Source organism: Mus pahari, chromosome 22, assembly GCF_900095145.1.
Source record: "Mus pahari chromosome 22, PAHARI_EIJ_v1.1, whole genome shotgun sequence".
Lineage (NCBI taxonomy): Eukaryota > Metazoa > Chordata > Mammalia > Rodentia > Muridae > Mus > Mus pahari.
This window is the reverse complement of record NC_034611.1, coordinates 23736018-23753026: the sequence shown is the minus strand read 5'-3', so window position 1 is coordinate 23753026 and position 17009 is coordinate 23736018. Positions and strand designations below refer to the sequence as shown.

Sequence of the window (17009 nt, the reverse complement as noted above, 5' to 3'; positions counted from 1 at the left end):
AAAAAAAATAAAATAAAATAAGGAAGTGAGGAAACGCACTCGTTTTTGTGAATAAGAAAGTGAGGAAACTCACTGGTTTTTGAAGTACAATGGGATGATCAGGCAGAAAGTCCGGTTTTTTTCTGCAGATGGAAACACTTGAAAGCTTCAACAAGAAATCTCTGCTGTATTTAATTCTCTCTGTAGGTATTAAAATTTAAACGTAATTATAAAAAAATACTATTCCAGATAACTTTTTGACGCCATTTTTGGATGTTGGTAAACTGTCCACTATTTTATTAAAAGTTATGGAATATTTGCTGAAAGGATAGAGGAGAAAAAGATCATCAAATCTTCATTTCATGTGGAGAGAATAAAGGAAAAACTTAGGTAATATAGGGGTTTACTCAGGTATAGCGAGGTGACTTAATATTATAAATTATAACAGATGACCAATCTACTGGTAGATTCGGATCATTCCAAAATGTAACTACTATGAACCAATCTAATCACAATCAATACTGCCAAACTAACTCAAAATGTAATACGCTAGGTCAGAGGTTCTCAACCTGTGGGCCACAGCCCCTTTGGTGGTCACGTGACTCTTTATGCAGTTACATGTAAGATGTTTACATTATGATTCATAACAGTAGCAACATTACAGCTATGAAATAGCAAGAAAATAATTTTCTGGTCGGGGGTTACCACAACATGTTGAACTATATTAAAGGGTCTCAGCATTAGGCAAGTTGAGAACCACGGTGCTAGGTGATGGTCAGGAGATCCAAGACAAGGTCCCATCTTTACAGCAACTAACTATTCAAATATCTGCTAATTTCTCATCAGAAATCATCCAAAACTCTCACCAATATTGACAGTATGCTGACACTGATGGCAATGTTTTCAATATTCTAAAGAAACCAAAAGCATTGATGAACTCCTTACCAGTGTGGGGAACCCTAACACGCTCTAATAAAAGGAACTAAATGATTTTACCAGCAGACATGATCATCCAATGTTAAAAGGAGGTCATTCAAGTAGAAGAGAAATGATCCTAGCTGCAAACTTTCCTCTTCACGATGGAAGATCAAAGGAAATGATAACAGCCAGCAAAGTACAGAAGGTTCCTGCTGTTTCCCTACATGGCAGTAAATAAAGCACTGATGCTAAAGTAATAATGTGCTCTTGTGTGTTTCCTAGGTATACGGAACGACCTGCACCTATGTCCAGGAAATGGATCTTCACCACAGACTTGAAGTGGTACAATGTAAAAACATGTTTAAAAGGTTGGATATTATAATCCCGAGATTATAACTAGAAAAGAAAAGGTAACTAGGAATCCATTCAAGAAATAAAAAATGAAATAAAAAACACAAAACCATCTAAAAGTATACAAAAAATAAGATGAAATTTAAAAAATCATCTATTATCAACAAAAACAAGTAATAAAATAATAGGCCTAAATCAAACTATAACTACACTTTAAATGTGCATAGTCTAAAATAACAAACTTCTCTTATGAAGGGTCACCTAGAAAATATTTGAGAATCATGGAGTCATATAATCTGTTACAATATTCAATTCTGCATCATAGCGCAAAAGCACCCGAGGTAATACATAAATGAAAGAACAGCTCTGTTTCAACCAATTTTGCTTTTAAAACAAGCATTTGACCCATAGGTCATAGTTTTCTGACTCCTTTGCCACGCATTGCATAAGTGGATTCAAGTTAACACTAGAAAAAAAAAAACACTGTACTGCCTTCAAAGGACATATTAAACACAAATATTTATATGGAAGGTGTATGTATGTATATATTATATATACCCTATATCATATGATATATATCTTATATCATACCAAGATCAGGAATAAGGAAGCTGACAAGGCTACCTTTTCAGACAAAGAGATAATTATCAATATGTTTTGCATAATACAAATTTTAAAAGACATGAAACATTAACAGAAATAAACTTGAAAAATTAGACAATCATGTCAAGTATTATAAAACCCTCCTTCCAAAACTGAGAAAATTAAACACAAAAAATAGCAGTGGACAGCGTTATTAAATATTTCATCTAACTAATTATATAAAGATCACACCTACAAAACACTAGTTCATTTCTAATATACTTGGTTTAATATACAGATAGCAACTATATACAGACCAAAACAAGTCTTAATAAATTAAATGCTTAAAATAATATAGACTATATTCTTTAATAACAAAATTAAATTATACCTCTACAATAATACGTACAAAATCTCAAATATCCAACAACTCAAATAATACATTATATTATACATTCATAAGATGCAAAAAAGGGAATTAAAATTAATTAAATAATTCAAATATAGCATTTAAAATATGTAGAGTGGGACTGGAAAGATGGCTCAAAGGTTAAGAGCCTTGTTACTCTTTCAGACGACTTGAGTTCAATTCCAGACCCCACTTGGTGGCCCACAATTCACTGTTTGTAATTCCAGTTCCTGGGAATCTGACATCTTCTTCTTGCTCCCACAGGCATCAGCACACCTTTGGTTCACATAATACATATACTCGGAAAAAAATTCACATACATAAATTTAAAATGCATACACCTTTCTCCGATGTGCAGAATGTGGCTGCAGCACAGCTTTGATGAGAACAATTGCTTCCTGACATCGAAGGCTTGCCTGCTCTGTTTCCTCAGACTTGGCCTTTCTAGTTCATGTGAATTGAGAAGAGCCCAAACGTGTGTCTACCTTATTAAAGTGTGCATTTTGAGCGCTCATCTTCAACTGAAATTTTCTCTCTAGCCAGAGTATATCAATCAAGTGTGAAAGTGAAATAAAGCTATTTTCAAATAGACAAACTCAAAAAAGTCAACTATTTAAGACCCTTCTTCTTAAATCTTCTGCAGAATGTACTGAGCAAAGAGGGGGGAAATGAAAAAGCAAAAATGTGACCATCGAGGGAAAGCTTGAGTGACATCATGGAATACAGCCAAGTGTGGAAACATCCAAGCTTTTCCATTCACTGGAATGACAAGTAGACCATGGGCAAAAGCAGCTTTCTCTCAGCTCGTAATCCCATTAGAAGTGTGGTCTGTCTGATAGACATTCTGAGGACAAGACAGAGCAACTGAAACAAACATAGTGGTTTTTTTGTTTGTCTGTCTTTCCTTTTTAGTTTTTTGAGACAAGGTTCTCTGTGTAGTCCTAGCTGTCCTGGAACTCACTCTGTAGACCAGGCTGACCTAGAACTCACAGAGATATGCCTGCCTCTGCCTCTGCCTCTGCCTCTCTGCCCCTCTGCCCCTCTGCCCCTCTCTGCCTCTGCCTCCGCAGAGCTGGGATTAAAGGCGTGGACCATCACTGCCCAGCTACAAACACATGGTATTTTAAGGTGGTAATATATCCTCCTAAATGATCTATAGATTAAATGCCACCACTACCAAGATTTTAACAGGCTCTATTAAACAATTGTAAAATCTGATTCAAAAAAGAATGTAGATTCTCAATGAAGCCCAGACAGCCTAAACTATCTTGAAAAACAATATTGTTAGAGAGTTTATAATTCCAGATATGAAAACTTACTACAAAGCTGCAGTACTCAAGAGTATGGAACCATCATGGGGTAAAAATGTAGGACGACGGGTTAGAACTGAGAGTTCAGTGACCAACATTGACCCCAAGACATCTAATTCCTAATAAAGGTTCCAAGGCCACTCAAGAAGGAAAAGGTGTTTTTATTACTGAAGAGCTACATGAAAAGAATGAAGCTAGACTCTAATCTCATACTGTATACATAAATTAACTAAAAATGGATCAAACCCTGAAAGTTATAAAAGTATCAAAGTCTAAAGGAAACAGGGGCAAATACTCATAAAAGCCAACACTCGTTTTTTACATATAATCCTAAAATATAATGAAACAGAATCACACAAGTCAGACATCATGGAATTAAATGCTAAGCACTGAAAGTAGAAAGTGAGAAAACATGTTCCAGCACAGGGGAAATAGCAGAAAATCTGATATCCAGTACCTGACAGGGGCTAACATTCAAAAGGAAGGAAGAGGAAGGGTTGGAGGAGAACACACACACACACACACACACACACACACACACACACACACACATACACACTAAAGCCATAGAGACCACCACAACAAAATTTAATAAAATGTGTAAATAACCTTCCATCTCATTGGAACCACTGTTATTCCAGTATCTCCTTCAGAGCACAAAAACCAACATAATTGTTAATACCAAGAAATAAAACATAATAGAATTCTTATGTTGGCAAATAGCAAAGAGAGTTAACCTTACTCGAATACTGAGGATCTCTGTGACTAAAGTTGGGAATTCTGGCCAAAGTGTACCTTTTTTAACTGGAGACTGGTGTTGCTGTTGCTCATTAAGACCTTGAGAAAAGGCTTGCATTCCATTCGTCTTACACTGTTGAGTAAGAAAATGAAGTTTTAAACTGGATTTGAAATGTTTAGGTAACATATTTTTTTTCACTACCCAAGGGTATTTATCTAAGGCCTAAAATATCAAGGCATACTTGGAGCTGACTAATAAGCCATAATGATATGCTTGTATTTTAAAGTGAACAACAGAAAGCTGGTATCCCGATGCACACGGACAGCCCAGCACTCAGGTGGCAGAGGTTCAAGTGTTGTGAGTTCAAGGTCAGCCTGGGCTACAGAGGGTAACAGAGTTCCAAGTCAGTTCACAACTCCCTATGAGCAGCCGCATAGGGGAGCCCCAGCGTTGCCTTAAGCAATATAGTTAGTGCCATTGTCCTTGGTTAGACAGCATTAAGTAGACGGTACAACCCTACTTCTGAAACTACACATTTGGTTGTAGGACACAAACATCAAACTGGAACTAAACTAAAAACTTCCTCGCCACTGGCTAGCTTTTTATAGTGCCAAAAGATAGTCTATAGACTATGGTATAAGTAATCATCAATGGCCTTACCCACTGTTAAAACCCTGTGTGCTAGATCGTAGTGACCTATCAGTCAAGATGGGACCAGTAGGGAAATCGAAGCATGCACATCACACAGTTAACTAGGCACATTCTCATAAGATTACAGGCCCACTTCCCAGAAGAGAGTTCATACCTGCTATTACCACCCTGATCCAAAGCCTGTGAAATAATGTGCTCTAGGAGGACAACTTACTACTACTGCTTTGGACATGCATGGACACGTCTAACTACTTTCTAAATATGTATGTGTTGATTACTAATAGCTCTGCTCTCATCCTTGGTCGTGCCCAGTTCCAAACACTGCAGGCTGTGTAATATGACATGCCAGTGCAGACGTGATCATCTGTGAAACAATGGCGAGACTGGTGTGCACTTAACTAAGCACATGCTGACGGGACGGGGAGTACTTGACTCAGATTCACACCTGGACAAAATGAATGTTGACTGCCTGGCCCTAACTGGAACACCAGTGATTTCCCCATACCTCAAGACTTGGGGAATATCCTCAAGGAGGGGGTGAAAAGGACAAGAGACTGCTATGAAATGCTTTCTTCCGGATATGGCATGGCCACTGTACACACGAACCCCACAGAAGCTATGGTTATCTGTGCAAGACCTGCACAAGACTGAGCCCTTCAACATTCTAGAATGGCTGGCAGAGGGGGCCCCAGGCAAGATGGGAACTACTGACAGTCAATGGCAGCTGAAAGAGAGGAAGTCATTTTCCTCTGGAGGCGCAGCCACTGGTAAGGGGTCCATGACCCAGTAATAATCCCCATGCCCCACACAGGTAAGCAACACTACCTAAACTCAGGGGACTGTAATACACACACACACACACACACACACACACTCCGCAAATAAATAAATGTAAAAAGAATATTTCTATCTAAAATTCGAGTAAAATGATCCTTAACTGTAAAACAGCTACTTCAAAGCAAGGTCTAACATCAAACTCAAAGGTAAAATTATACTTTGCCATGCTTATTCTTGTTAAAATAGCCATTGTCTAAGATGTTTCGTACATGTAAATAGTATACTTAAAGTTTTTCGAGGTGATTATATGTTATGTTATAGTTACTGTCATAATCATACAAAGGTAAGCACAATCGCCATGTTTATAGTCAAATTAAAGACCAGATAAGTTTGGTGATTAAGGCAAAATGCCAGATCACATATATGTAAAGGAGGTTTTGAAACTTGGTGCTCCTATGTATATCTATGAAGGCACCTAAAGAGAACCCTTCATCACAGTGATGTTGACTTTTAACAAACACAGACAAAATATAAAACACCTGTATTTCTATCATATTTTCCTATCATATTTCTATCATATTTTTGGCTTTTTTCAAATTCTTACAAAGATGCTAAGTCTGTTGGCCATGATCTGATGAACACATTCCCTTAAGGAGCAAAGGGTACCCATGACCCAGGAGCACTGCGGTTTGAATTGAAAATACAAAGAAACACATGGCATCTTTGAAACTCAAAAATTCCCAAATATGATATACCTCTGTCACAGACCATGTTCTTGAAAATATTTCTGAGTATGTAAGAACAATAATCAAAACCCAAAATACAGTCGGGCGTGATGGTGCATGCCTTTAATCCCAGCACTCGGGAGGCAGAGGCAGGTGGATTTCTGAGTTTGAGGCCAGCCTGGTCGACAGAGTAAGTTCCAGGACAGCCAGGGCTATACAGAGAAACCCTGTCTCGAAAAACCAAAGTTGATAAGAAGGCATCATAAGTTAAAATGGGAACTAATGGGAACTGGCATCTCTCTCTCTCTCTCTCTCTCTCTCTCTCTCTCTCTCTCTCTCTCTCTCTCTCTCTCTCTCACACACACACACACACACACACACACACACACACACACACACACACAAAGTACATTGGTCAAACCCAACACAATGAAAAGATACCCCGGTTCTCATGCACAGAGAATAACAATCAAAAGCAACAAAAGATACCCTTTATTAACACTCAGCAGGAAAAAACGTTATGTTTGATAACAAAATAAGGACCTTGCTAAGGTAACAGAGCTCCATTTAGTCCATAGACAGCTCACCTCAGCTGATAATAAGATGAAGGGAGAACACTGTTTAACACAGTAGTTCTCTTCCTGTATATTGTTGCTATTGTTTGTTGTTGTAATCACAAAGAGCCTTTCACACTCGAAAAAGTGGAAATGCAATGCAGAATCATTATAGCATTCATTATAAAATTGAAACATCTGTCCAGCAAAAGAAAATGCACCAAAAAGCTATGTTCATGGAAGCTAAAGTATTTTTCTCCATCAGCTTTCACAGAGCTGCTCTATTTGTTAAATAGTTGCCTAGCATTCTAATTATGTCAATATTTGTTCACCCACAGCCTGTTTCTGGAAGTACCTGCATGAGAATATCTATTATGTTAGTAGGAACTAAGTCACCAGGGACAGGCCATAGGCTAGAAAGAAACATGCACTAAGGGTCACACTTCACGTATTTCATTTTTATACATAAATATTAATGTGAAAAAACTAAAAAAGCAGTTAAAATAATTCTATGATAGGAAAAATTTAGAACATATTCATGAAACAACCAGAATAGTTAGCTCAGACTAGGGTAGAGAGAAAATAAAATTAAATTTAGAAAGATACACAGGTTTTTTGAATTGTCAGGTTTTTGTTTTTTCAATTTTTTAAACAAATATAGGGAGCTATTTATATTTTAAAATGCTGAGTAAGAATGCTGGTGGCATACAATCCTTAATAGATGTATGGAAAATGTAGAATGCACTGAACACATGGTCTTGCACACAGCCACCTAGCATGTCATTTTACAGTCTATAATGTGTGTGTATGCATTACACTCTCTTTCTCCTCCCTCCCTCCCTCCCTTCCTCCCTCCCTCCCTCCCTCCCTCCTTCCCTATGCCACTGAGGTGCTCCCTGGCCCAATCTGCTATAATATCTAAGACTTACTCTGCCAACACCACTTTGTAAGCATTGAGTGTTGCATGGATATTCATTCTGAAAGTTGAAAGGGAACACTGGTCCTGTTAGGAAAGGGGAAAATTATTTTAAAATTCACACATACAATAAATTATATACTACAGTCTAAAAAGCATCTGTGTCCGTGACATCTTTGACAGTTACAAAATTTTATGATGGCTTATTATTTGACAAGTATTTATTTGCTGTCCCCACATTCAGCTTATTAAGAGATAGGTAATTAAGCATGACAAGAGTTTGCAGTCTAAAACCCAAGCTTACAAGTAATGATTATTGAATAATTTCATCCACAGTAAACTATACTCTTACTGTGAGCTTTAGAGAGCTCACTGAGGTGCCATATTTGGTTGCGGGAGTCTTCACAAAGCAAGTAAGCATTTAATCTGCATTTGAGGAAAAAGATTCTTCTAGGGACCTGAGCTGTGCAATGTATAGAAATGTGCCAAGAAGCCCCAAAGTGATTAATTTATATATGTTTAGCTTTGTATCTACCAAGCCTCAAACTCACTGTCATTTAGCCTTAAATGTATTATATTTCTGTTAGAGATCGGGGCATCCTGTGGTCCTTCCCATTCACCTACATCACAGCCTTGGAGGGAAGGGGTCAGTGAGAATCTGCAAAACGGAGATGGAGAAACTGCAGACAGTTGCTGGTCATAGAAAGGAACAGCTGCTCATGGCTTCCCATCATTCACTCTATGATAAACTGAAAATCTGACTCTCAACAGCTTCCAGTACACAGAGGGCACAGCATCTGCACATGGGATCCAGCGCTGTGGTCCAGGAAGACCCATTAAGCTCCTTGTCAGTGCTAAGGCACAAGCATTGATCCAATAGGAAGCATGATTAAATGAAGATGACTTTCCTTACAGGGCCCAAGGTTGGGAGCAGGCTGGTTGCATGGCTACATTTTTTGCTTAATTTTTATAGAAATAAAAGGGGCATGTTTTTCCTTCTATTAGCCAGTCCATTAAGCCAGTGGACCATATTAGACCCATATTAGTCCCAGAGCTCCCATCATGGTGATTATAAGTTGTCCAATTAGACCTGAATTCTCTCAATGGCCCAAATAAACCTTGACTGTGCAAGTTCTCACCTTAACTTTTCAAGGGGCTGGATTACAGGTCTGAGCTATGAGGTCAGGCTTACTTTTACATAGCTATTATTTAGACTTCTGGAACTGGATACTTGCTCAAGCACACCTATAACTCCGGCTGGCATTACAGGTACAACACAGTAACTCCAGGCATTGATTGTTGCTAAGACTGTTGTTGTTTTGTGTGTTTTACAAGACTAATTCTGCTATTTACAAACAACCATCACAGGGTAAAAATAATTTATGTGGAAGAGTGTCTCTCTGACCAGAGACCAGTTAACTATACAATGAGATATTTCAAAAACCAATAACAACAAGAAAAAAGCTAGCTATTTTCAATAAGGACTTATTCTCCTGACCTGGCTGGTCGGTAAGACAGGACCAGTAGATACTAACAATCTCTTTAGCTTTATATAGCATTTGTAAACTCTTCCAACCGAAGAGATCATTAATTTTTATTACCTTTTAAACTCCACCTCAAATAATTATTTATAAATGACTAACTAGCTGTTAATAAAATAACACTTAAGAATTAAATACTTGTTGGGCAGTGGTAGCGCATGCCTTTAATCCCAGCACTCGGGAGGCAGAGGCAGGCAGATTTCTGAGTTTGAGGCCAGCCTGGTCTACAAAGTGAGTTCCATACAGAATTCTATACAGAGAAACCCTGTCTCAAAAAACAAAAAGAATTCGATACTCTCCACTACTCACCTGGAGGAGAAGAGAGATGACGAACAGGTCTTGCTGGTTGAAGCGGTTTGCCAATCAATTTTTTTGTTTCCATTGTCATAAAGACCTTGAGGTTCCATACTTTAATAGGGAAAAACACATTTTTATCTTTTAGACAAAATAATTAAGAGTGTTTATACCCTTATATATATGCAAACAACCACAATACTCATTTGAAAATATTTAAGTGTAAACAGACACGAAACCCATTTAAAATATTCAACAACCAGACTTTTATTTTGGTCTCACCACAGTTATACAATCCAGCTTTAAGATATTTTCTCCTTTGATTTATGTAACTCAGTCCTCTAGTATTGTTTCCTGCCTGTTTGCTGCCTCTTCTAACCACTTTATTTGATCCCTCTTCTGTTCTTCAATGATAAACTTAAGGTTGATTATAATTAGCTTTAGTCTTCTTAGCTAAACTCTTTGATGTTCATGTCTATAGCTACCACAGACACGATAATGTAATGTTTATCTTTAGTCTTTATGTCCTAAACTCTTTTCTCATTGTCTCCTGCTATTGCAATTTCTACAGTATTACTGGGACATCAATTAAACATCTCCAAAGTGCTGTGGTATCAAAAATCTTCTTCCTGGAACTTCATTACTGACTCCCTTAAATACTTTACTAATAAACACACCTCAGTGTGATAGCCTATGTCACTCTGACTCCTGTCCATTTTACTGTCAAAAGATATCGCACACATTTTCACCAATTTCTCACTACTCCTTGACCATCTTTTAAACAGATGTAAATGCTCCCCACATGTGACCTTGGGACACCAAGGATAGGCCCACATTATAGCATTTAGAAGACACTGTAGAGTACTATAAACTGTATCTCTTCCATTCTAGACAAAAGTGAAAAACAGGTTTTTCTTAATGAAGAAACATTATTCACCTGATATCCCCTACAAAATACAAAACATGGATAAAACAAGCCATTCCTTGAGCAAGTTTATAAATACTGCCATCTTTTGAATTGTGGTCCCCTTATATACACTTAAGCTTTAAAAACATGAGTGCATAATTAGTGATCCAAGCCTGAAGGCCTGAATCACTTCTTCTTTGATAAGGCAGGAAGATTGCAAGGCCAGCCTATGCAACTTAGCAAGATCCTGCCTGAAAAATAAAACATTTAAAAACACCTTGGAATATATCTCAAAGGTAGTATTCTTGCCTCCTGTATGCAAGGGTCTAGGTTAGTTCCCTAAAACCTACCAGAACAAAACAAAACAAAAATACTGCCCACCAGTTCAAACTCTTCTGCACTAGGAACAGAAAGTGTTTATATCTATAGCATGCATAATAAACCACTTACATACATATTGTTACAAACAACAATGTAACTGAGCAACCACTCATAGAACTCAGGCATAGTGCTATGCCCTGTAAATCCACCACTCAGAAAGCTAAGGCAGGAATATTGCAAGTTAAAGGCCACATTGGGCCACCAAGTTAAATTCAAGGCCATCATGCGGTACCTGGCCCATGACTCAAAATGTATCGTCTGTACATAAGCATGCCTGGATTCGTACCATACCTCTAACACCTAGCTATAGACAGTAGATAATAACCATCTTTACTTTCTAAGGGCCAGGCGTGGTGGCGCGCGCCTTTAATCCCAGCACTCGGGAGGCAGAGGCAGGCGGATTTCTGAGTTTGAGGCCAGCCTGGTCTACAAAGTGAGTTCCAGGACAGCCAGGGCTATACAGAGAAACCCTGTCTTGAAGAAAAAGAAAGTTTGATGTAAATACAAATATAACTTACATAAATCACTTAGAATACAGTTATTACATAATAAAGCAAACGGTAATTTGTCATTCTCGTTTTATAGTTAAGGTGTAGAGAAACAATGTAATAATGCAAAGTCAACAAAGTGTGGCTTTACCCATACAGAATCAATACTCTAGGGCAGTGATTCTCATGGGTTGCACCCCTTGTGGTGGTAGAATGACTCTTTCACAGGGGTCACATATCGGATATCCTGCATATCAGATATTTGTAATTTTAAACAGTAGCAAAATTACCGTTATAAAGCAGTAATGAGACAGTTTGTGATTGGGAGTCACCACAACTCAGGGAACTGTATTAAAGGGTCTCAGCATTAGGAAGGTTTAGAACTACTGTTATAAACTGTTACCTCAACCTTCTAACCATCCTACAACTTCTTGATAAGAAGGCTTTTCCTATTTTCCCAAAACAGTTGTTACCTCTTCCAATCTTGTACTTACACATTGTAACTACTTTGAGAATGTCATACACATGTTCAATGATACAGCTCTCTATTCCCCTCCAACAGCTCCTCCACTCCCAGTCCCTCACCAACTATTAAATTCTCTTTCATGAATGCATCTAGCTTGAGCCATGCCTCCTTGATCATGGATATTCGGGAGGTTGTTGAATAGCCGTTATTCTGTTTTACCAGGGACAGAAATCCAACTATGTCTCTAGACTCTTTCCCTCCCTGCTCCTCTTAGCCCACGTGGTTATTCATCTTTCAGGACCAAAGTCAAGGTGTTGCTATTTCCTTACAGAATTTCTTTGACTCTTAATACATAGCTTAAAGCAGTGTTTTAAAAGCTGTCTATGTTCTAGTACGTAGTCAAAAGTAAAATAATTCCACTTCCTTTACCTTCCTTTCCCATTGGTTCCCACTGTATTTCCTCTGTTCCTTTTGCTAAAATACAGCATGTAAATAAATTACATGCTTATTTGAATATACCGTTAATTGGCTGAGACCACAGAATCTAGATCTCAATTGTCTTTTCTTCCTGTTATCTACAACACAGTTTTACTACATAAGCCAAGTTAAGTCTAAGACTTTCCCATTATAACTAAATCTATATGGTACAGAGTTTCCTAAATTCTAATATGCATCAAAATAAGACAAAAGTAGGATGTTGGTGAGCTTTATACTGATCAACTAAAAAAAAAAAAAATATGACCTTAAGCAAATTGTAAGGCCTATTTACATTTTCTTAAGTATAAGGTATGATTACTAACTACTGTTTTTTTCCAAGATGCTTTCTTTTATTTAAAAGTCTCTGGAGCTCCATAATTCTAATATTACAATAATAAATATAATCCCTCTAAGTCAGTCATGCTAACTCACCTCGGAGTTAATTTTTCCTGAAATGTGGGGAGAAGCCACCTTTCAGTATCTTTCTTTCTTATGTTTCTGCTAACTAGTACTGTTTTAATGTAACAATTGCCTTCTAAACCAGTGGCTCTCAGCCTTCCTACTATTGTGACCCTTTAATACATGTTATGGTGACTCTCAACTACAAAATTATATTTGTTGCTACTTCATAACTTTAATTTTCTACTGTTTTCAATCATAATGTCAATATTTTTGGAGATATGTTTGCCAAAGATATTGCAACCCACTTTGAGAACTATATATATCTAAACAAATCAACACTGTATTTGTTCATAAATACAACACTGATTTAACAGGAAGTGAAAATATATATATATATTATTTTCTATGTGGAATACTTAAAATAATGGTCAAAACCCTCTGTTGTGAATTATTAATGATACATGTTTCTTCACTTAATATTTATACTAACAATTCTAATGAGGACTCTAATAACATCACACAGTAACTTTCCACTTTGTTTCCCATATGAACTAGTGAATCCCAGTACAAAAGAATAGAAGACCTTGGCACACAGCTCCTTGTTTTCCATTGCTCAGCTGAAACTGAACTGTAGACTGTGAAGTCTCTTCCAGCTGCTGAGCAAGGCAAATCCATACTATTCAAACTGGGGAATTTCAAGAGTTGGGGAGTTACAGATTTTGCAAAAACAATAAACATAAAAGAAAGCTCCTTTAGTGACACCTACCTTTCAGTTGGCAGTAAGAAAGGGAACACCTAAGTCTCCGCACATTATTAATTCATAGCAGTCAAGAAATTAGAAAATACAGTCCACACATACTTTTTAATATCTTTTTTTTTTTGCAAAATGTTTACAGAAACACAGGTATTAAAGGGAATGAGTTAGAAGTCACAAGGCATAGAGTACTTATCATTTTAATAATTAAAGGGTTAAGTATTTACAAGATAATCATCACATCAAATTGAGAGACAGGATGCTGACCAAGAGAAGACTCCATTTAGTTAGAGCTCCATTTAGTTAAAAATAATAGAGGCTTAGCTGAACTACTAAGTCTATGTATAAAACAACTTCAGATTTTAGTGCCTGTTTCATTTGAGAGTTTAAAAGTTTTCTTGCCGCTGCCAGTGCTACCATCAGGGATTCACCATCAACTTGTATAAAGGACGGTAGCTGCACTGGTAAAGCCACATAACACAGTGCAGACCCGGGAGAAAGTTGCCTTTTAAGATGCAAATACAGTTTGTGACCTAGATTTTTTTAAGGTTATTTGGCATAATATCTCAAAATTTTCNTTCAAACTATATTCAAATGGTTGCTAAAGTTCCTTTCAAGTTTCAATAATGTATTATCTTGAAGGATAAGCTGCTTATGAGTGCAATCAGTAGGCTCTTACTGGGGATATTCATCAGGAACCTTGTAGCTGCTATTCCACATGTGACAAGACTAACTGTAGCCCGCATTCCCTTTTCTGTTTTGCAGAGGTTGTTCTCATTAATTCTGAAATTATGAACTAACTAGAATTTTCTAAAATATAGTAGAATAAGCATATAAACTGATCAGTTTGTAGGCCGTCATTATTGAGCATAGATGCTTTAAATTAAAACGCCATTTTTAGCTGTTACTACATCCTATAGACCTTACAAATTTAACACTGAGCTATACATTAACTGTTCAAAGTCATTAGTCCCACCTTACAGATGAGACCCACAAGATCCAGAAACCCAACTCTACGTAGCTAATTACTCAAGAAGTGAGGATTTGACTACAAAATTCACCCATCCCTGAAGTTGTTTCTTTGTTCAAACATTTGACTCCACTGTTACATGCAAGTATTTTATGTACTGATGAAAAGTTAACTAGGAGACATAAATGTTAAAGCCTCGCTGAATAAATTGTGTATGCTAATATTTTCCATTTCCTCAATTTAAATTTTTTCGTAGACTATTAGATTGTGGCAAGTTTTCTTCATACTAACCATACTGTGGAGTTTAAGAGACCTATGGGGTGGGTGTGTGGCTCAGGTGGCATACCACTTGCCTGTAATGTCTGGAGCCCTGGGTCTGATTCCCCAGCTTAAAATCTAGCATGATGGCTCACACCTATAATCACAGCATTGAGATCAGGAATTCAAACTCTTCCTCAGCTTCTGGGTGAATTAAGAGGCCAGCCAGGGCTAGATAAGCTGAGTATAAAAATTAACATCTCCCTTCTAATTTCTTGGCTTCTTGTGGCTAAGGATGTATCTCCGTGTGGTTAAGTGCTTTCCCAGGCTGTGTGATTCTACTCCCGGCGCTACCAAAATAAATATAGAAAGTTCTAGTACATTTTTTAAAAGGATCACCTTTATTTACCTTCTGTGAATTTCCCATATGAAAACTCGTTAAGATTTCAATTTCCTAACTTGAAATTCTACACTTCAAAGTATTCCTTAAAACCGAACGTGGCTAAGAAACAAAAAACAAACAAACAAACAAAAAAACCTGTCCTGATAAAAAATAGCCAAAAAGTAAAAAACTAGATGAACGGGCTATAGAATCTAACAATAAGGTAGTGAAACGCATTAGGTAGCGAAAACCATTTGGTAGATTAGATTATATCTCATAATCGAATTGGCCTATTGGGTTTAAAAACTATCCAACAGCTACAGGTAGCATTACACTTTTCGTACCTTCTCTAAAAAACCTGGAGAGGGGGGACTAAAAGCGGGGGGGGGGTGTTTGTTTTGTTGTTTGTGTTTTGAGCATCTCTCAGTAAAAGCCACAATTAAAGGCTTCGCTGAGACGAGCGGTCCAGGCAACAGGTAGGTGTGCATGGCGACCTTCGGGGACAGTCTCAGCGGCGGGCACCTGCGGACGAGCGGGCGAGCCGGAGGCTGCCGAGGTTGCCCTCCTGCCCGCGCCCCCGCGGTGCCCGCAGCCCACCCGGCGCCCGGTCAGTGCGGGCGACCTCCCCTTACCTACCGCCTCAAGACCCAGGAGGGTTTCCGGCGGGGCGTCGCGGCGCTCAGCCCAGACACGGCGGCCGAGCGCCCGGCTGCCGTCGGGGGAACGGCTCCCGCCGCGCGTCGCCTCGCGGCCTGGGTCACCGCCGCCGCAGCCGGCTGGGGGGCGGGGCGCGGGCCTGGGCGGGCGGGGTCCCGGGGGGCAGGACCGTTAAACCGGCGGCGCGCGCGCGTGCACGGCGGGGCCGGGGGGGGGGGCTGCGGGACGGCGAGCGAGGCGCGCGCACGGCGGTCGGCCACCTCCCGCGGGGACGCGCGGGCGAGCTCGCCCTCGACGGGGCGCCCGCGTGAACCGCCTCGGGCTCCGAGGTCCGAGGTCCAAGGTCTGAGGTCCGAGGTCCGAGGTCCTTCCTCGCGGGACCGCTAGGCAGCCGGTCTGCGCGGCGCGGTGGAGCAGACCGAGGCGAGCCAGCCGGCCTCTGTGAGGGAGGCCGACGCGGTGGGAGAGGCTGGGTCTGAGGAAAGCCCTGTCTGTGACCCAAGCTCTGAAGCAGGCACCCCGATCCTTTGTTTTCCCGGTTGAAAGGGCTGGCGGCAGCTCGACCTAGTAGGTGCTGTGGATTCCAGCTGTCCACAAGGATCGTTGTTGAGAAATGGAGTCCAGCCAGCAGGCATACACATTTTTATTTTATATTCCTTACTTTTTCTGTAGCTGTGTCCAAAACCAACCAACCAAACAAACAAAAAACACCACGAAAAACTAACGGGACGGTCTGTTTTGGTTCAGATCGAGGGTATAGTCTCTGATGGTGAAGAAGATAAGGCAAGAGCAGAGGCAGCTGGTCATAGGAAGCAGAGGTGAACTGAATACCAGCTCGCTTCCATTCATTCAGTCCTGCAAGCCTTTCTCGGCCTCAACCCAGTCTAGAAACTCCCTCAGCGGTACCCAGAGGTTTGTTGCCTAGGTGATTCTAGATCTCAGTTGACAATGTCACACTCTGCAGATTACGGTCCTGAAAGGATCAACATTAGCTCATCAAAGTCGATTTGAATACAAATCCATTCTTTGCCATCTTCAGTCTCTTGTGAATTTTTTCACCTCAGCGTGTCCATAGGTCTGTGATGGAGGACATAAAGATTGTGTGTGTGTGTGTGTGTGTG

At 39.3% G+C, this 17009-nt stretch overlaps 1 protein-coding gene across 1 annotated transcript in view; it reads right to left on the bottom strand.

Annotated features, from left to right (window-relative positions):
- C22H8orf88 (chromosome 22 C8orf88 homolog) overlaps positions 1-15998 on the bottom strand; it is a 25056-nt gene extending 9058 nt beyond the window's left edge. The window contains exons 1-5 of the mRNA XM_021222399.2: positions 15868-15998; positions 9762-9860; positions 7925-7998; positions 4345-4420; positions 74-180 (exon numbers count right to left, since the gene is read on the bottom strand). Coding sequence (XP_021078058.1) covers positions 74-180; positions 4345-4420; positions 7925-7998; positions 9762-9840 — 336 coding nt within the window. The 5' untranslated portion in view covers positions 9841-9860; positions 15868-15998. The remainder of the gene's footprint in view (positions 1-73; positions 181-4344; positions 4421-7924; positions 7999-9761; positions 9861-15867) is intronic.
- Positions 15999-17009: the final 1011 nt, after the last annotated feature.